The 21612-nt window shown below is 49.5% G+C and overlaps 1 protein-coding gene across 1 annotated transcript in view; it reads right to left on the reverse strand.

The window, feature by feature from the left end:
- Positions 1–21612, reverse strand: part of HCN2 (hyperpolarization activated cyclic nucleotide gated potassium and sodium channel 2) — a 53942-nt gene that overhangs the window by 10913 nt on the left and 21417 nt on the right. Inside the window, exons 2-6 of the mRNA XM_075611499.1 lie at positions 8504–8927; positions 4378–4539; positions 2265–2483; positions 1442–1588; positions 981–1221 (exon numbers count right to left, since the gene is read on the reverse strand). Coding sequence (XP_075467614.1) covers positions 981–1221; positions 1442–1588; positions 2265–2483; positions 4378–4539; positions 8504–8927 — 1193 coding nt within the window. The remainder of the gene's footprint in view (positions 1–980; positions 1222–1441; positions 1589–2264; positions 2484–4377; positions 4540–8503; positions 8928–21612) is intronic.

The following is a 21612-nucleotide window of genomic DNA, read 5'->3' on the forward strand; positions in this document are numbered from 1 at the left end:
GAGAGAGAGAGAGAGAGAGAGAGAGAGAGAGAGAGAGAGAGAGAGAAGGTGAGGAAAGTAAAACCTGTCAATATTGACAGGCTTTTATTTAAGTAATAATCCCAGAAGAACAGGACATTACTGGCCAATAATGCCTGGCTGGAAGAATTGAAGGCCCGAGGCGAAGCCAGGGACTTTAACCCCAGCCAGGGCATTATTGGCCAGTTAAACATCCATAGAGGTAAAGGCGCACAGCAAGAAGAGAGTGGGTCAAAAACTACTAAAAAATTAACTTTATTGGTCCATTAAAGAAGGAATGGAGGTGCAAAAAACCCTCCTACATGTTTCGTGCACCAAGCACTTTATCAAGGACCCATGCTGTGTTAATCCGTTAAGTCTGCAGACGACCAACTCGGACCACGAGGCACTATATTGCGTCATTCAAACCATGTAAATGGTCGGATAACGGGCCGCTGCATCTGTATATATATGCCTAAGGATGTCTGCACATCAGTCTGTGATAGGCTGAACGGCCTGTCACTCACCGAAGAACACCAAATGAGATTACACATCCCTCCCCCTCTGTGAATGGAAGAGAGCAGTGTGCACATGGGACTGGAAGGAGTAACAAAGAGGAGGGGAGGAGAGACAGCAAGGTGAGTAGAAGACAGATGACATGAGTAGGAGAGCAGGGAGTGTATTGTGCACAGAGAGAAGCAGACACAGAAAGGCATGGAGTGCAAAGAAAGGGAAGGAGAGTACAATGAGTTTGGGCATGATGGAGGAGAGAGTAAGGTGGGGAAGACGGGACAAGAGACAGCAAGGCATTACAGGGAGGGGTGAAAACAAAGAGTAATGTTTTTCGTTTAATAACCTTTCAGATCTCCTAGATCAGTGTATGATACGCCGGGGTACAGCTAGTAATGATATATTTCTGGTCCTAGGAGCTGACAGTCTGGGAGAGGAGAGAGCAGAGGGTGGGAATGGAAGGGGTTTCTCACCTCCAAAGTATGAGCCGTCAGAGAGTTTGACCTCCTTGTTGCCCTTGGTGAGGACACTGACCACCCCATGCTGGATGAAGAACATCTTCTTGCCGATGGTACCCTCACGGATGATGTAATCAGTGGGCTGGAAGACCTCAAACTTCAGCTTAGTCAGCATGGCCGTGACAAAGCAGGGGTCAGCGTTGGCAAAGAGTGGCATGGACGCTACCAGCTTCCGGCAATTATAGTTCACTATCTCCTGATGGAGGGGGTGGGGGGGAGGAGACGGGGGGGGGGGGGGGGAGATAAAGAGGGAAAGAAGGGAAGATATTAAGGAAGAGGGAGGGATAGAAAGAAGGCAAAGGGAAAAAGAGAGAGAGAGGGAGGGATATATTAATGATCAATAACCTATTCCCATTCAACCATCACCAATATAATAACACAACCAGCACAAACCTTCCTAATGTTCAGCATCTTACCTCACGGAGGGGTTCATTCAGCTCCTCCAAGATACTATCCTCATCAAACATCTTCCCCTGGTAACGGTGCTCATAATAATCGTGGAGCCTCTGCCGGAAATCAGCGGGGAGCTTGTGGAAGGACATGTACTGCTCCACCTGCTTATACTGTGACACGGAGAGGACAATGACATCATTATACTGAGAGAGGACATGTACTGCTCCACCTGCTTATACTGTGACACGGAGGGGACAATGACATCATTTTACTGAGAGAGGGGACACGTACTGCTCCACCTGCTTATACTGTGACACGGAGGGGACAATTACATCATTATACTGAGAGAGGGGACATGTACTGCTCCACCTGCTTATACTGTGACACGGAGAGGACAATGACATCATTATACTGAGAGAGGACATGTACTGCTCCACCTGCTTATACTGTGACACGGAGGGGACAATGACATCATTTTACTGAGAGAGGGGACACGTACTGCTCCACCTGCTTATACTGTGACACGGAGGGGACAATTACATCATTATACTGAGAGAGGGGACACGTACTGCTCCACCTGCTTATACTGTGACACGGAGGGGACAATGACATCATTATAATGAGAGAGGGGAAATGTACTGCTCCATCTGCTTATACTGTGACACGGAGGGGACAATGACATCATTATACTGAGTGAGAGGGTACATGTACTGCTCCCCCTGCTTATATTGAGGCGACAGTGAGATCCCTATACATGGAGGGCATAGTGAAGTTATTACCATCAGTGCTGAGGTCATTACCTTACACTGACGCCCTCTCTGCCCCATGCCAACCCCAATCCCTCACCTTCTCCTGGTACTGCCTGCGGGAGGAGTCCAGGGACTGTATGAGCGCCGTGGCGTGTCCTATGAACACGGCGTAGCATGTGGCGCCCACGATCATGCTCAGCATGGTCAGCCAGATGTCAGACATGCTCTCGGGAGCCTGCCGCCCGTAACCAATGCACAGCATGTGACTCATGGCCTTGAACAGCGCAAAGGAGTACAGCTCACTCCAGGAGTCATTCTGCAGGGGGAGAGGGAGGGAGACATTCATTCCTGGCACATGGGCAGCTCCCGTCCCCTCCTTTGCCCGCCAGTGAGGAAATAGATGCAGTGTGAGGCTCCCCCTGGCACTGCCCCCACACTCCAACCCAGGGAGCAAAATGCGCCCCCACCCCGTCATAACCAGTTAGCCCAGTGCACATACCCAGCTATTCGTGCCCATGCTGCCAACGTGTGGCATGTATGGAGCATGCCACGGATGTGCCAGTGTGTATGTAGTATGCAGGGACACGTGCTGTACACCGCTAGGACAACAAGGATTCATGTAAAGATGCAGTGCTGCAAATGTCTAGGACTGTGCATCAATAAAGCGCACGCACATACCTGTGTATAACACGGTGTCCCACATTCATGCATCATCATGTGTTGCATGTTTCCCTCCCGTATCCCATACATGACCCTGAACTCGCACAGACTCAATTACGAAAGAGAGACAACCCAACCCATGCAGTGCCAGGGAAAACCACAGACTGCAATGCACACACATTACCCAAGGTAGCAGGACTGAGTGACTCCCTGGGGCTGAGGGACTGAAAGGAGAGAGGGAGGGTGGAAGAGAAGGAGAGAGAGAGAAAGAGAAGGCAAGAAAGGGGAAAGAGAGAGAAGGCGAGAAGGGGGAGAGAAGGCGAGAAGGGGGAGAGAAGGCGAGAAGGGGGAAAGGGAGGAGAAGGGGGGATGTGGGGGAGAGTGGCGGGAGGGAGAAGGGGGGAGGGGGGCGAGGAGGGAGGAGAAGGGGAAAGGAGGGAGGAGAAGGGGAGAGAAGGGAGGAGAAGGGGGAGAGATGGGAGGAGAAGGGGGAGAGATGGGAGGAGAAGTAGAGGAGAGGTTAAGGTAGAGAGGGGGAAAGAAAAAGGAGAGATGGAGAGATGGGGAGAAGGTGCGATAGGGGAAAAGGGGAAGGAAAATAGGAGGAAAGAGAGAAAAAATGCCAAAATAGAAAGTGTAAGAGGGGGAAAGAAAGAGGGAAGGGAAGAGAGAAAAGGAAAAAGTTATAAGAAGTAACTTGGAGGTGAAGAGAAGGAAGGAGGAAGGTGAAAGGCAGAGAGGAGAGAAATCTATAATTAACACTGCTGAGATGTGCGTTTCAACGCCGCTTTCAGAGACAGAGGCCATGTTATCAGAAGGTTATTGATCCCTCTCTCCTGGGCACTGGCCGTCCCCTCTGTGACATCTCATGTGCCACCATGCGGCTTCCTGGCACCTGCCTAACGTGCCAAGCCGGGCGCTGCGGGTTTCAAGGACTTAACACCATCACCGCCAGAGAGACCCTGAGGATTCACTGCAGGCCATTTCTCCAAGGGGAAGGGGGGGGAGGTTTTACGAGGATTTAGGACGGGGTCCCCTAGTCTATCAGTGTCCCTCACACATTGCAGACATTAGGAGTGCGAGTCACATTTTCGCTCTGCAGATATTTGGAGACTCGCTGCTCCCCGCGCTTATAAAGCAGTGGCACTGCGCCCAATTCCAGTGTGGCCCTCTCCTCCCTTCACGCAGAGCTGCGGGATCCCACCCCAGAGGTGGCCGGGCGGGAATAATGTGATGCAATTAAAGAGCAGTGGTAAGAACATGGTCTTTGCAGTGGGTGAGCATGGTTCAAACCGCAGTGTCCGCTCTCCTGGGGCCCGTCACCATCTCCCTGTGCCTCAAGATACCAAAATTAGAGTGTACGCTCTTCAGGGCAGGGACTCGTTAAACTCATTCGGGGCAGAGTGTTACATACAGACATTATAGGTTATAGTATTAACATTGTTTTTCCAAAAGATTATGAATCTCCCCCAATGTTCGGACGGCACGGCACCCGGTGTGCGGAGCGAGGCGACAGGAGGAGAGAGGTTAAGTGACGCCGGAGCACTCACCACCATGCTGTTGATGGAGACCCAGCAGTTACTGGGGAAGTCCTGCAGCATGGGGACCAGGAACTGCAGACAGCCGTCCCAGTGGCACAGCAGGAGCATCATGGCGATCAGGTTAAAGATGCGCATCACCGCGCTGGCCAGGTCATAGGTCATGTGGAAAATCTGGGGACAGAAGACCGGGGGGGGGGGGGTGTGGAGGTGAGGTCGAGAAACACAGCCGAGAGGGGGTCATGTGGAAGGGTCCAGGAAAGAAACAGACATTCCAGAAACGGGCGAAGAATCCAAGTCCAGAGTAGCTTGAAGATCCAGAAAAGGGGCAACGGGCACATAGATGGAAAATGGCAAGGAGACCCCAAATTCAGAAAAGGGTCAGGGGGAAACCCAGAATCCAGGAGGGGAGGAAGGGCCCAAATCCAGAACACACATTGAATTAGAATCTGGCACATACAGAGGCACCAAAATCAAGAGAGCCATACAAGCCAAACTCTAGAAAAAGGCACCGTGCTCCCAAATCCAGACATACTTACAAACCCAGCGCCAGAAGAATAGTGACATGCAGGTGCTGACTGGGTTCTCAGTACCTGATGTGTCACATGTGGCAACAGCCGCAGGAGAGGATGTGTCCCTAATAGAACCGCAGCATCTGCTTATTCCGTCACTGTGTTCTGATAGAAATCAGTGTTATTACCCGCACAGCACTGACCCCTCTGTATACAGCGCAGCGTCTGAGCCCCGTACACATGGTCTGTTTTATGGGGGTCTCCATGCTCTTACATAGTGCTTTGGATTTGGAGCTAGATATCTTCTTGCCGCACTATTCTAATAAAGTGTTATACCAGGCATTATAGCACAATAAAGGGGTTTATTTGCAGGTTGCAAACGCACAATATCGCACCTGAGGAAGGGAGGTCCCCGAAATGTTGTGCGTTTGCAACCTGCAAATAAACCCCTTAATTATGCTATAATGCCTGGTATAACACTTTATTGTGTGTGTGTGTGTGACATCATATGCTATGCACAAGTTGCAGCAAAGACACAGACGCACACACACAAGCCTGTGTATAAATGGTGACACAAGATTACACACTCCTCACTCCCCTGGTGTATACAACTGGTTACACACTCACTCACACTCACCCCACTGGTGAGTATCAGATGATTCACCTCTCAGTGGTTTATATAGATGATAAATAACTTACTCACGTTCTCCCACTGGTGTATAAATCCCATAAATCACACATGCACCTCCTCCCATTAGTGTGTGTGTGTGTGTGTGTGTGTGTGTGTGTGTGTGTGTGTGTGTGTGTGTGTGTGTGTGTGTGTGTGTGTGTGTGTGTGTGTGTGTGTGTGTGTGTGTGTATATATATATATATAAAATCACAGTGTCAATGACAAGTGATGGATCAAAGTAATTAATAGCTAAATGTATAAGAGGAGAGTAGCTAGTACTCAATAGCACAAAGCAAAGTCATTACAAACCAAACACACAAACAAACAAAACATATGACAAGGAAAGAGGAACTAGGAAACACGGGGAAAAAACATAAGGAAAGGGAAGCCTTGTTTTATATATATATATGTAGTCCTCGGTTATCCGACACAATGTGTTACTCAAAATGGCGTTGTAAAGCGAAACGTTGTAAAGCGAAACACGTTATCCCATAGGAACACTGTTTAAATTAAAGGTTCCGTTCCTGAAGGCATTTTTAACACTAAAATACACCAAATATTTTATGCAGGCAATAAGATATGCAGAACATATATAAATTATATAGTGTATATACTGTATTATATATATAATATTACATAATAAATACTATATTATATAGTATAATATAATATTATATAGTATAATATTATATATATATGCTCTTACGACGCTTTGCAACGTTGTTTATGTGAATTTGTATATATATACACACATACACAACGTTGCAAAGCGTTGTATGAGCGTTGGATAAGCCGTTTTGGCGTTGTAAAAATGAACATAGGTATGCATTGCATAGCGTTGGATAAGCCATTCGTTGTAAAGCGAAGCGTTGTAAAATGAGGACTGCCTGTATATTATATAAACAAATAGATGAACCCCCGCGCAAGACTCGCATGCCTACCCGCGAGTCAGCTGGCGGCAGTGTTCGCCAGTAACTGCTGCATGCTATTTATCAAATGAGTTCCCTATACTGATCGGATGATCTAAAGGGAGCTCGGCTAACCAGGAGCTGTTACTCTGTCACACAGTAGCAGTAAGCTGTATACTAAAGCTGCCAACCCGCTGCGGCCGGCGGAGCGCGAGGCCGCGGGCCACCAGACCCTTAATCGAATGGTCCTTGCCCCCGCTGCCTACGTACTGTGACGCGTCAGCCTGCTGGAGCTACAACCGGATTGTGTTTTCCAGCGCTGACCCGTCACGTGGTACGCGAGTCAGCCAATGGGGAGGAGGGGAGGAGAGCTGCTTGTGTGTCTGTTTTGTGCGTTCGGCTGTGTGTGTGCCTGAGTGCAAGTGCCTGCCTGAGTGCCTGAGTGCCTGAGTGCCTGTCTGCGTGAGTGCCTGTCTGCGTGAGTGCCTGTCTGCGTGAGTGCCTGTCTGCGTGAGTGCCTGTCTGCGTGAGTGCCTGTCTGCGTGAGTGCCTGTCTGCGTGAGTGCCTGTCTGCGTGAGTGCCTGTCTGCGTGAGTGCCTGTCTGCGTGAGTGCCTGTCTGCGTGAGTGCCTGTCTGCGTGAGTGCCTGTCTGCGTGAGTGCCTGTCTGCGTGAGTGCCTGTCTGCGTGAGCGCCTGTCTGCGTGAGCGCCTGTCTGCGTGAGCGCCTGTCTGCGTGAGCGCCTGTCTGCGTGAGCGCCTGTCTGCGTGAGCGCCTGTCTGCGTGAGCGCCTGTCTGCGTGAGCGCCTGTCTGCGTGAGCGCCTGTCTGCGTGAGCGCCTGTCTGCGTGAGCGCCTGTCTGCGTGAGCGCCTGTCTGCGTGAGCGCCTGTCTGCGTGAGCGCCTGTGGAACTGAGCTATATTGTCTAGACCCTGATTTTCTGGTCATTAACACCTTTAAGCAACGTGACTCCACACCGTCATGCCATACCTACATGTGGCTAGGACCTGCATCATCTAGTCAGATACCTTGCCCCTCAGTACACTGGCAGACCTGGCTAGGGTCCACTTATTCGTGTCAAGTTGCTATTTATTATTATCTCAGGGTCTCTATACTAGCACACACTAACACAGTAGCGTTTTTAGCGGCATCCTGGTTCACACTGAACAGTGGTCTATCACACCCACTTGTTCATACTGCAGTACACAATAGTGTTTAAGTGCAGTGTATTTAAGTTTGATCCAGAACACTTAATTGAGTGTTCATACTCATAGGATCGGAGGGTTTAATTTTCGTTTTAATACCCATTATTTTAATTTGGATAATAAAGTATATGTTTTAATGTGTTCCTCATATCACCCTTCAGGTGTTTAGAGTACCCATTCTAGGTTTCTGCACAGCCGGCACACCATATGCAAGTAAATAAGTTTTGGTGCTTATCCCATAAAGCAATAACAGACCATACGATACCGGTTGCAACACGACATCAAGGGACAGCACGCAGGTAAGTAAATCAAAAATGTTCTATATTTGATAGAAGACACAAAAACCGACGTTTCGGTCCCCCAGTGGGACCTTTCTCAAGCACCACCTTGAGAAAGGTCCCACTGGGGGACCGAAACGTCGGTTTTTGTGTCTTCTATCAAATATAGAAAATTTTTGATTTACTTACCTGCGTGCTGTCCCTTGATGTCGTGTTGCAACCGGTATCGTATGGTCTATATATATATATATATATATATATATGCACACTCACCTTCCACTGGTGGATTCAGTGGATGAATCCGATGACTCACACACTGATGTATATTAGCAGATGATAGAAACACACACACACACACACACACACACACACACACACACACACACACACACACACACACACACACACACACACACACCTCCTCCTCCTCCTCCCACTAGTGTGTGTATCTGATCATTTACACTCACCTCCTCCCAGTGATGTACATACATTTGACCCACTCACACTCATCTCCTCCCATTGGTACATCTCTGATGACAGACACACACTTACATTGTCACACTCACCTCTTCCCACTGGTGGATGTATCGGATGAGCCGGGAGAGTCGGAGGAGCCGCAGGAGGCTGAGGATCTTGGTGAACCTCACAATTCGCAGTGCACGGGCCGTCTTGTACACCTCAGAGTCGATCCCCTTCTCCACGATGAGGAAGATGTAATCCACGGGGATGGAGGACACGAAGTCCACCACAAACCACGTGCGCAGGTACTTCCGCTTGATCTTCTGCGGGTCCAGGACGATCTCCGTGTTGTCCTCGATCACAATGCCCGTGCGGAAATTCAGCACCAGGTCCATGAGGAAGAAGGTGTCCGATATCACGTTAAACACGATCCACGGCGTGGTCGTCTCGTCCTTGAAGAAGGTGATGCCCACAGGGATGATGATCAGGTTCCCTACCATGAACAGCAGCATTGTGAAGTCCCAGTAGAACCTGAGGAGGAGGAAGAGAAGCATAAGGGAGGGGCACCTCCTGTGTGGGCATTGTATTGTTCCCACCCACTGCACCCTGTGTTCATCTTGAGTGTCTCTCACTGTATACACCAGGGGTGGGCAACTCCAGTCCTCAAGGGCCACCAACAGGTCAGGTTTTAAGGATATCCCTGCTTCAGCACAGGTGACTCAATCAGTGGTTCAGTCAAAGACTGACCCATCTCTGCTGAAGCAGGGATATCCTTATCCTGTTGGTGGCTCTTGAGGACTGGAGTTGCCCACTACTGGTATACACTGTATGCAAAACCCACAAAGATATGACATTGGGTTGATACAAGGAGCTAGAAAGAAAAAAAAGGATGATTAAGTAAATTAGAGCAGGGGTGTGCAAACTCTTCTCCCTGCAGCCCCCTGCCTGATCTCATCCTCTGATCGCGCGCCACCCCCACTCCCACTCTCACTCCCCCTGCTCGGCTCCGGCGTCAAAATGATGTCGCGTTGCCGGAAAGTTAAGGAAAGTAAAATTACAGAGTCCTCGCGCGATTCCCGGCATTTCATTTAGATGAATTCGGGGATTCGCGCGGGGGCCTCTGTAACCGTCGCGCCCTCCCAGAAAATCTCGCGCCCCCCCAGTTTGGCCACCCCCTGGATTAGAGAAATGGTGAAGAGCGTGGCAACTACCATGTCATTGCAAAAGTGGAAAATCATGCACTTGGGTCACAAAAATCCAAAGGCGAGATAGAGGCCAAATTGTGACAATGTCAACAACTACTATAGAGGAACGGGACCTGGGAGTCATTATTTTAGCTGACTTAAATGCAGGCGAGCCATGTTACATAGTAATGGGGAAAGCCAGCAGGATGGTACGTTGTATAGTCAGAGGTATTATTTAGTAAATGTTTATATATATATATATTTTTCTCGTAAGTATAGGTCATTTAGTTCAATCTTTTGGCCAAAACAGCAGGTCCATGCACACGTGTTATATCAGTATCCCAGTGAGAGAGCAATAAGCTTTACCTTGACGTGCTTGTAGGCTTGATATTTTCTGGCTAAAATGTATTACTTCCTGCTAACATATTTTGTGTTGACGAAACGCGTAGGGACCCGGATGGTACAGACAGATGACATCACCACGCTCGTGAATGCCTACGAGCAGCTGTATACCGTGCACACTGTGTATTTTGCAAGGCTGCTATCCTTACTGCTACATGGTAGCTGAGTCTAACATTGGTTTGTGAGCTGCAGCGGACTCTCAGGACTCTGCTCCATTACCTACAATCTGGAGGTCTTGATTCCCTGCAGATGAGTAACAACCACCAGAGATATTCTCTCTAAACGCGCATGTTCTAGCTCCGTTTGTGAGAGTGTTCTCTCTTAACTTTTTATCCTTGGCAATACATATCTATACAGATTTACACTATGGAGCACACACACACACACAGCAGGGCCCTGCTTCTCGGCGCTCCGCTGATACGGCGGTACCGAGAAGGGGGCCGCCATGTTGAATCTGAAATAGCGCATGCGCAGAACGGGCGGGTGCGCCCGGTGCAGTTTGCACGCGCAGCGTATAGATCGCACATGCGCAGAACGGCGAAAATGCCGGTTTGCGCATGAGCAAGCACTGAAAATCGCCGGATCCGCATTCCGCTATACGGCGGGCCTCTGGAACGGAACCCGCCGTATACCCGGAGCCCACATACATACATGCATACATACATACACATATACATATATATATATATATATACATATATACATACACACGGTTAAGCTATGGTGGGTAAAAAAAGTGGCAAAAACCCTCCACAGTAAAGCATATAGCAAATGGAAATATTACTGTATGCTCATCTGCATGTCTTAGACAGGACTGCAACCCCGCCTTTCACCATTATCACCCAGCACACAGTGCTCCCACTGCAGCAAGGGATTCTGGGAAAATACATGCAAATGAGCACACCTTTTGCTTAAAATAAATAATATATATATATAAAAAGATAAAGTCCGCAGCACACTCAAAAATGAAAAAGGAATTATTTCATCTTAGAAAATCATCAGGCAATCACAAAAACTCCAGAGATCTGAAGTTTTTGTGATTGCCTGATGATTTTCTAAGATTAAATAATTCCTTTTTCATTTTTGAGTGTGCTGCGGACTTTCTCTTTTTGTGTATCTAACAGACCGGTTGGTGTTCCCTGTCCATCTGCTAGCACCTGGATTTCTGATAAGTATATAGTACTATTTTTGTGGGTATGGTTCTCTGTGTGCACCCAGCATATGTGTGTATGTGTGTATGTGTGTGTGTGTGTGTGTGTGTATGTGTGTGTATGTGTGTGTGTGTGTGTGTATGTCCGCACGGCTCGGGTGTTTCTCTCCCCCTCCCCCCCCCGGAGCTCCCGCTTTCCGCGCAGGTCGGATGTTTCACCCCCCTCCCGCTGTCCACGCGGCTCGAGTGTTTCTCTCTTCCCCCCCCTCCGGCGCTCCCGCTGCCCGCGCGGGAGGTAGTAACGGGGTGTTTCTCCGTCCCATCCCGTGTGTGTGTGTGTATGGGAGAGAGAGAATGAGTGTGTATGGGAGAGAGAGAGTGAGTGTGTATGGGAGAGAGAGAGTGAGTGTGTATGGGAGAGAGTGTGTATGGGTATGAGAGAGAGAGTGAGTGTGTGTGTGTGTATAAGAGAGTGTGTGTGTATGGGTATGAAAGAGTGTGTGTGTGTGTGTGTGTGTGTGTGTGTGTGTGTGTGTATGAGAGAGAGTGTGTGTGTATGGGTATGAGAGAGAGTGTGTGTGTATGGGTATGAGAGAGTGTGTGTGTGTGTGTGTGTGTGTGTGTGTGTGTGTGTGTGTGTGTGTGTGTGTGTGTGTGTGTGTGTGTGTATGAGAGAGAGAGAACCCAGTCACCCCCACCACCCAGTCAGTCATACCCCCCACCCAGTCAGTCAGTCATACCCCCCCACCCAGTCAAAAGTCAGTCATCCCACCCCCCCTCCGCCCCCTGCCCAGTCGCCCAGTCATCCCACCCAGTCAGACAGTCAGTAATCCCCACTCAGACAGACACCCCGTCACCCCACCCCCCCCAATCACCCCACCACCCCAATCACCCCACCGTCACCCCACCCCCTCACAGTCACCCTCTCTCACCGTCCCGTCTCTCTCTCTCTCACCGTCCCGTCCCTCTCTCTCTCGCTCTCTCACTGTCCCGTCCCTCTCTCTCTCACCGTCCCATCCCTCTCTCTCTCTCTCTCACCGTCCCATCCCTCTCTCTCTTTCTCACCGTCCCATCTCTCTCTCTCTCTCTCTCTCTCTCACCGTCCCTCTCTCTCACCGTCCCGTCTCTCTCTCTCTCTCTCACCGTCCCTTTCCCTCTCTCTCTCTCTCTCACCGTCCCGTCCCTCTCTCTCTCACCGTCCCGTTCCTCTCTCTCTCTCTCACCGTCCCATCCCTCTCTCTCTTTCTCACCGTCCCGTCTCTCTCTCTCTCTCACCGTCCCGTCTCTCTCTCTCTCTCACCGTCCCGTCTCTCTCGCTCTCACCGTCCCATCCCTCTCTCTCTCTTTCTCACCGTCCCGTCTCTCTCTCTCTCGCTCTCACCGTCCCGTCTCTCTCTCTCTCGCTCTCACCGTCCCGTCTCTCTCTCTCTCGCTCTCACCGTCCCGTCTCTCTCTCTCTCACCGTCCCGTCTCTCTCTCTCTCTCTCTCACTGTCCCGTCTCTCTCTCTCTCTCACCGTCCCGTCTCTCTCTCTCTCTCACCGTCCCGTCTCTCTCTCTCTCTCTCTCACCGTCCCGTCTCTCTCTCTCTCTCTCTCACCGTCCCGTCTCTCTCTCTCTCTCACCGTCCCGTCTCTCTCTCTCTCTCACCGTCCCGTCTCTCTCTCTCTCTCACCGTCCCGTCTCTCTCTCTCACCGTCCCTCTCTCTCTCTCTCACCGTCCCGTCTCTCTCTCTCTCTCTCACCGTCCCTTTCCCTCTCTCTCTCTCTCTCACCGTCCCGTCCCTCTCTCTCTCACCGTCCCGTTCCTCTCTCTCTCTCTCTCTCTTTCTCACCGTCCCGTTCCTCTCTCTCTCTCTCTTTCTCACCGTCCCGTCCCTCTCTCTCTCTCTCTCTTTCTCACCGTCCCGTCTCTCTCTCTCTCTCACCGTCCCGTCTCTCTCTCTCTCTCACCGTCCCATCCCTCTCTCTCTCTCACCGTCCCGTCTCTCTCTCTCTCGCTCTCACCGTCCCGTCTCTCTCTCTCTCTCACCGTCCCGTCTCTCTCTCTCTCTCTCACCGTCCCGTCTCTCTCTCTCTCTCACCGTCCCGTCTCTCTCTCTCACCGTCCCGTCTCTCTCTCTCACCGTCCCGTCTCTCTCTCTCTCTCACCGTCCCGTCTCTCTCTCTCTCTCACCGTCCCGTCTCTCTCTCTCTCTCACCGTCCCGTCTCTCTCTCTCTCTCTCTCTCACCGTCCCGTCTCTCTCTCTCTCTCTCTCTCACCGTCCCGTCTCTCTCTCTCACCGTCCCGTCTCTCTCTCTCTCACCGTCCCGTCTCTCTCTCTCTCTCCGTCCCGTCTCTCTCTCTCTCTCTCCGTCCCGTCTCTCTCTCTCTCTCTCACCGTCCCGTCTCTCTCTCTCTCTCACCGTCCCGTCTCTCTCTCACCGTCCCGTCTCTCTCTCTCTCTCTCTCTCACCGTCCCGTCTCTCTCTCTCTCTCTCACCGTTCCGTCTCACCGTCCCGTCTCTCTGCCTCGCCCGCTCTCTGCCTCGCCCGCTCTCTGTCTCACAATCTGGATCTGGATATCTTATTTACCCTGTATATCTTAACTGCCCTATACTACACCAAAATAACCTATACTGCTTTCTTCCAGATCTGACTCAAGCTTCTCACGGAAGACATCGGAACCCCCCCTAACCCAGAAGACAGGTAAGGAACACCTCCACTCCAATGTATAACATTGCGGGAATGAGGTACCTGGACATTGAGGGACTGCGGATCAGGCAAGATCCCAGGCAGGATTGCTGCTTTAAATATCGTGAAGCGGGGGCATCCAGGCACTAGTTAAGGGGCAGTAAACACAAAAAACAAAACTGTGCGCTACTACCTAACTACCTATAAAGTTTAAATGTATAAATATATACAGTGCAGTGACTATACCATCAATTTAGTGATAAAAAATTTATAAAAAATTAAACCACAACTCCCACAGTGAGATAATTATACATTAAATAATAAGTGCCACATAACCGTCTCTCACAAGTGTCCAAAACAGCACACAGGATGAAATAAAAACAGGACAGGCCAATACATAGACAAAGGCCAATGTAAGCAGATATAAGGCAATAGAATGTTACATCCAACTAGTTTCGTAGAATTAACTACTTCTTCAGGGAAAGGCCTGTCCTGTTTTTATTTCATCCTGTGTGCTGTTTTGGACACTTGTGAGAGACTTTGTAAGACTGTTCAAACCTCCCTATTGAATCCACCACTGCTGCATCGTGGCACGCTGAGGGCACCCCAGCAAGCTGCGTTTTAACCTCTGTGCAGAGGATACACCTGCCGAGGTACAGGAGCAGCTTCATATCGGCCAGGAAGCAGGAGCAATTTCACCGAGCCCCAGTACCAGCTGCTGAACCTGGCTGCATGAAGGGAAATCCCCTTGGGAGTGAAAAGACTGACGTCCTGCCCCAGAATCAACTGAGCTGCAGCAGCAGAGGGAAGCAAGCACCTGAATCTACAGCTAACAGCTGCCGAGTGGTAAACAGTGTGATACACACTACATGCCTTTCACCAACTTTTTTCATGTACGCAGATATATTACCCCCTTTTTAATTCTATAATATATTGTTGAATTTGCTTCAGTATTTGGCGTTGTGCACTAGTTAAGGGGCGCAGGAAACTAGTCATTCACATCTGGCTTTTTTTTCTAGATTCGACATTTATACACACACACACACACACGACTAATTGTAGTATAATGTAATACAATAAATAAACTTATGTCAAAAACGAATGTTCTTACTAGGAATTTATTCAATTTATTTCATTTATGTTTTTTATTAAATGCGGGTCTGGGGGCGGGATTAGAGGCGGGGTTGGGGGCGGGACTAGGTGGCGAGTAGATTTTTTGGTTCGGCGAGTAGATTTTTGGGTGATTTGTCAAGCACTATATACATATATATATATACATACACACACACCATTAAAAAAAACTGTCACAAATATATAGGCTTAACACAGGCGCACATATCTATGGCTCCAACACACACACCCTATATATTAAGTCAGCCTGAGACTGGGCCCCCTCACAGCTGAACGTTAGGATTAGCAGACACTGGTAGTATGAGCTGCGAGATCTCTGCAGGTGACAGAACGATCTTATCCTACTCTCTCACCAAAACCTACTGACAGGGAGAACCAAGGAGAATAACAATACTGCCTCAGAGATTCGGAATACTGACTCATGGAGAGTAATAATACAGTACCAGAGAGAAAGCAGCGATACTTGTAGCTTCTAGGCTGCTTCACTCTCACAAGAATAAAAAGTGAATTATCAGCTCAGATGGGACATGTCCAAGAGGTGCGAGACAAGGGGACCTCCTGGACAGAGACATCCATACAAGATTGGAAAGTGTTAATACTCAGGGAGAGTAAAAAAAAAGCAGCATTAGAACAAGAATCTACCTACGCTCCCATAGGCTGCAGAATGTAAATATTTTACCCTGTGGAAACTCATCATGTTGCTATATACACATTCACATATATATGTGTGTGTGTGCATGCAGATAGGAGGTGAAGGCACTCACAACTCTGCAAAAAGTAATCAAAAATGGGGTGCTCCCAAAAAGCAGCTGCACATTGAAAAATCCCAAAGTATTTATTAATACATCAACGCTTCAGTCTTGAGAAAGTTCCTGAGGGGGACGGAAACATTGATGTATTAATAAATACGTTTGGATTTTTCCATAATGAAGGGATGTGCTTGGTGTGTGCGTGCGTGCGTGTGTGAATACATACATACATACCCAACTTCTTCAGCCAATGTCAATACACTGCTGGATGAAGGCCTCTCCAATTATCTTCCAGGTACTCTGGATATGTATGTATACTGTATAATGACAACTCGTACATATGTACGTATGTAAAAATGTGTAAACTCTACAAATATTTAAATTAAAGGAACTAGAAGTCAAAGAGTGCCTAACTTGGCCAGCAAGTTTCCATAGACAGGAACATTTGAAATGAAATCAATACAAGTGTCATGATAATGCCATGCTGTATTAGGTATTTAAGGGGTTAATGAGCTACAGTTTAAAGTTGAAAATGCAACATTTGGGGTCTGGTTTTGGCATGAATCTGTGGGAGCTTCAAAGTGGCTTGATTGAAGTTGGGTGTGAAAAGTACAAAGAGAGGGTTTCTGGTATGTTATCACCTTTTGCAGACCTAGTGGTACAAACTGATACGGTCTCGAGATAAGGGCGGTTGTCTTGCCAGACATGGGGATAAAATATGCCCCTGTGACAAGTTTCTATAAACATGGTCTGTTTAGAGCGAGCTTCAAAGCATTTTATGGAGGGGTTTTGTGGTTGGCCATGGGACATGTCTAAGAACGTATCAAACCAAGAGTGACTTTATTAAAAATGAGAATATCCAGTGACATCCACTGCTGAACATGCTAAAAATTACGTGTGTATCCGTGGAACCGAGTCACACATGATTAGAGACACGTCATGTCTTGCAGGTACTAAGAGACAGATATCCCGGTGCCACTTAAATTTAGGATTAAGATGTTCATATTTAGTCTCATTGTGTCTGCCATGAATGCCTGAATGTATTGATGTGACACGTGTGTGTAAGTGTTAGTTAAGGAAAGTTATGAGTATATTTAGATATTGCAGGCTTTAAGTAAACCTCATTTGGTGGGAGGTTTTTTTTTTTTTTTTTAATCTGTCGTAAAACTGTCAATCTCACATCTGATTTATGACAGGGGCTGGAAAGAATATTTAAGTCTGAGCAAGGATTATGAAAATCAGATCTCAACAGAGGTGGATTTAGGATTCAATCTGCGAGACCTCATCTTCTGCACTAGTGGCCTCTCTGGGGAAAATATATGGCATTTGGTAATGTATAGGATTTTCTGTCTATGTTTATCCTTTTTATTTTGAGAAACTGTCCTGCATTTTATTGCAATTGTACGTTTCTTGCAATCTTTTTTCTGTAACCTAAGCACTGTATTTTTATATATATATTAAAACATTTAATACGTAATGCTTTGGACTCTGAATGAACCAGTGCATGCTCTGGGGAGAGTATTTACGTTTGCTGACACATTTTGCTACAACTGATTATAGTGTGTTAAAGTGCATAGTTTTTTCTATAATAAACAGGTACCTGGAGCCCTCGAAAATATTAATTTGACATATTTTGTTTGCATAACTATCTCAGGTGGTGGCAGTGGATAGATATGATTTGCTGTTGAGTAGGGGTTCATATTAACTTACTGGATGTACCTTGCGCAGGAGAAAGGTGAGTTGGCTAGAGTAGCCGTGTGTATTAACCATGGTTGCGTATCTAAGTCACGTGCGTGCTGTTCTTGGTGTCATATTGGGACGGATGTAGGAGAGATAGAACTAATTTGAGGGACCTTTGCGAAGGTGAAGAGTGGGGCAGCTTGCGGGTTGTGTATTAATCCTTGTCCGGTAGAGGAGATATTGTCTATTTGATGGACCTCTGCGGAGGTGAAAAGTGGGAGCGCTTGCGGGAGTGAGTATTAGCTTTTGTCCTGTATGCATGCCGTATGCTCGCAGGGTGCCGTACGTGACAAAGAGAATGATGATGAACAAATTTATCCTGCCCGTGCTCACGTACGGATGTGAAACTTGACCCCTAAATGCGAAGACAATTTAGAAGCCTCAGACAACTCAAAGAAGTATGTAGAGATGTATGCTGGGTATTACCTGAAGAGACTGGAAATAGAATGGATGGGTTTGAGAGCAAACAGAAGTCTGTGACATCATCACAAGGGTGAAGAAATTAAAATGGCAGTGGGCCGGACATATTTTAAGAAGAAATGACCATTGTTGGACAGGGGTGGTACGGGACTGGATTCCAAGGGTTATCGACAAACCAAGATGACGACCAAAATTAACATGGGAGGATGAAATCAGAACATTTGTTGCAGCATCGTGGTGAAGAGGCTTGTAACTGCAGTACCTGGGAGATCACTGGGGAGGCCTTCATACAGCAGTGGGTCTACAAGGGATGATGGATGATGATGTATGAGATATAGATATATATACACACACACACACACACACACACACACACACACACACACATACATACATAACCCTGGCTGTGCACAAAGCTGTGACCATGCAGCAAGCTTAAGCCTATAGGGAACCATGTTGAATGGTTTTGAAGCAAAAGGTGGCACTGTGTGCTCATTTGCATGTCATTTCCCAGAACCCCTTGCTGCAGTGAAAGTGGTGTGTGATAATGGTGAAAGGCGGGGTTGCAGACCTGTCTAAGACATGCAAATGAGCATACAGTAATATTTCCATTTGCTCTCTCTCTATATATATATCCATATCCCTCTCTCCCCACATCCCTCTCTCTCTCCCCACATCCCTCTCTCTCTCCCCACATCCCTCTCTCTCTCCCCACATCCCTCTCTCTCTCCCCACATCCCTCTCTCTCTCCCCACATCCCTCTCTCTCTCCCCACATCCCTCTCTCTCTCCCTCACATCCCTCTCTCTCTCCCCACATCCCTCTCTCTCTCCCCACATCCCTCTCTCTCTCCCCACATCCCTCTCTCTCTCCCCACATCCCTCTCTCTCTCTCCACATCCCTCTCTCTCTCTCTCTCTCCACATCCATCCATCCATCCATCTCTCTCTCTCTCTCTCTCTCTCTCTCTCTCTCTCCATATCCCTCTCTCTCCATATCCCTCTCCACACACACACACACACACACACACACACACACACACACACACACACACACACACACACACACACACACACAGTAACAGGCAGAGATGTGGGCCACATATTCATAAAGCGGATCCTTTTGCCTAATTGAATTTTGCAAGCAGCCGTCCGGACTAGCTTGTTATTAATTAGATATCATAGTTAATTGGGAACATTTCCCTTCGAGGCCCAGAAGGAATCGTAGGGCAGGGTCCCTTGTGGGGGCTTTTACTGGCCAGCTCCAGCTAAACACAAATACACATCGCCATGCCACCATATTCCCAGATAAGACCAATGCCTTTCCCATAGACGTGTATTGCTCTGCATGGGGTGTCCCCATATACAATGTTCTGCAGAGATACCATCAATACAAAGCAATGTGCATGTGTACGGTATACATGGATATCTATAGAAAATGCACCTGTGCAGTACTCAGCACCTAAGTAAAGACACACATCCCTGTATATACTCAGTACAGATATACACTACTCTGCACACAATGAAAACAACGGTGACAGGTCAAATGTCCTATCATGATCTGATAACTCCTAATAATGTTGGAACACACCAGGTTGTTATTACCCTTTCAGTGCTGAATGTTCCTACACCACATTGCACACCCCTTGTCGTCCCACTGCTGGATGAAGGCCTCCCCAATGATTTTCCAATGAATTGTGTGGTGCGTATATGTGTGGTGCGAGCGCATGTATGTGTGGTGCGAGCGCGCGTTTGTGCAGTGCGAGCGCGCGTTTGTGCGGTGCGCGCGTTTGTGCGGTGCGAGCGTTTGTGCGGTGCGAGCGTTTGTGCGGTGCGAGCGTTTGTGCGGTGCGAGCGTTTGCGCGGTGCGAGCGCGGTGCAAGCGCGTGTGCGGTGCAAGCGCGTGTGCGTGTGGTGCGCACAGAGAGAGACGCACACACAGAGCGAGAGAGAGAGAGGCGCACAGAGAGAGAGAGAGGCGCACAGAGAGAGAGGCGCACAGAGAGAGAGGCGCACAGAGAGAGAGAGGCGCACAGAGAGAGAGAGAGAGGGGCGCACAGAGAGAGAGAGAGGGGCGCACAGAGAGAGAGAGAGGGGCGCACAGAGAGAGAGAGAGGCGCACAGAGAGAAAGAGGCAGAGGCGCAGAGAGAAAGAGGCAGAGGCGCAGAGAGAGAGAGGCGCAGAGAGAGAGAGGCGCACAGAGAGAGAGAGGGGCGCACAGAGAGAGAGAGAGAGGCGCACAGAGAGAGAGAGAGGCGCGCAGAGAGAAAGAGGCAGAGGCGCAGAGAGAAAGAGGCAGAGGCGCAGAGAGAGAGAGGCGCAGAGAGAGAGAGGCGCAGAGAGAGAGGGGCGCACAGAGAGAGAGAGGGGCGCACAGAGAGAGAGAGGGGCGCACAGAGAGAGAGAGGGGCGCACAGAGAGAGAGAGGGGCGCACAGAGAGAGAGAGGGGCGCACAGAGAGAGAGAGGGGCGCACAGAGAGAGAGAGGGGCGCACAGAGAGAGAGAGGGGCGCACAGAGAGAGAGAGGGGCGCACAGAGAGAGAGAGGGGCGCACAGAGAGAGAGAGGGGCGCACAGAGAGAGAGAGAGAGGCGCACAGAGAGAGAGAGAGGCGCACAGAGAGAGAGAGAGAGAGAGGCGCACAGAGAGAGAGAGAGAGAGAGGCGCACAGAGAGAGAGAGAGGCGCACAGAGAGAGAGAGAGAGGCGCACAGAGAGAGAGAGAGAGGCGCACAGAGAGAGAGAGGCGCACAGAGAGAGGCGCACAGAGAGAGAGAGAGGCGCACAGAGAGAGAGAGAGAGGCGCACAGAGAGAGAGAGAGGCGCACAGAGAGAGAGAGGCGCACAGAGAGCGCGAGAGAGAGGCGCACAGAGAGCGAGAGAGAGAGGCGCACAGAGAGCGAGAGAGAGAGGCGCACAGAGAGCGAGAGAGAGACGCGCACAGAGAGCGAGAGAGAGACGCGCACAGAGAGCGAGAGAGAGACGCGCACAGAGAGCGAGAGAGAGACGCGCACAGAGAGCGAGAGAGAGACGCGCACAGAGAGCGAGAGAGAGACGCGCACAGAGAGCGAGAGAGAGACGCGCACAGAGAGCGAGAGAGAGACGCGCACAGAGAGCGAGAGAGAGACGCGCACAGAGAGGCGAGAGAGAGACGCGCACGAGACAGCGAGAGAGAGACGCGCACAGACAGGCGAGAGATACGCGAACAGACAGCGAGAGAGAGACGCGCACAGACAGCGAGAGAGAGACGCGCACAGACAGCGAGAGAGAGACGCGCACAGACAGCGAGAGAGAGACGCGCACAGACAGCGAGAGAGAGACGCGCACAGACAGCGGCGAGAGAGAGACGCGCACAGACAGCGAGAGAGGAGACGCGCACAGACAGCGAGAGAGAGACGCGCACAGACAGCGAGAGAGAGACGCGCACAGACAGCGAGAGAGACGCACACAGACAGGCGAGAGAGACGCACACAGACAGCGAGAGAGACGCACACAGACAGCGAGAGAGACGCACACAGACAGCGAGAGAGACGCACACAGACAGCGAGAGACGCACACAGACAGCGAGAGAGACGCACACAGACAGCGAGAGAGAGACGCACACAGACAGCGAGAGAGAGACGCACACAGACAGCGAGAGAGAGACGCACACAGACAGCGAGAGAGAGACGCACACAGACAGCGAGAGAGACGCACACAGACAGCGAAAGAGAGACGCACACAGACAGCGAGAGAGACGCACACAGACAGCGAGAGAGAGACGCACACA

This window comes from Ascaphus truei, chromosome 8 (assembly GCF_040206685.1).
Source record: "Ascaphus truei isolate aAscTru1 chromosome 8, aAscTru1.hap1, whole genome shotgun sequence".
NCBI classification, from domain to species: domain Eukaryota; kingdom Metazoa; phylum Chordata; class Amphibia; order Anura; family Ascaphidae; genus Ascaphus; species Ascaphus truei.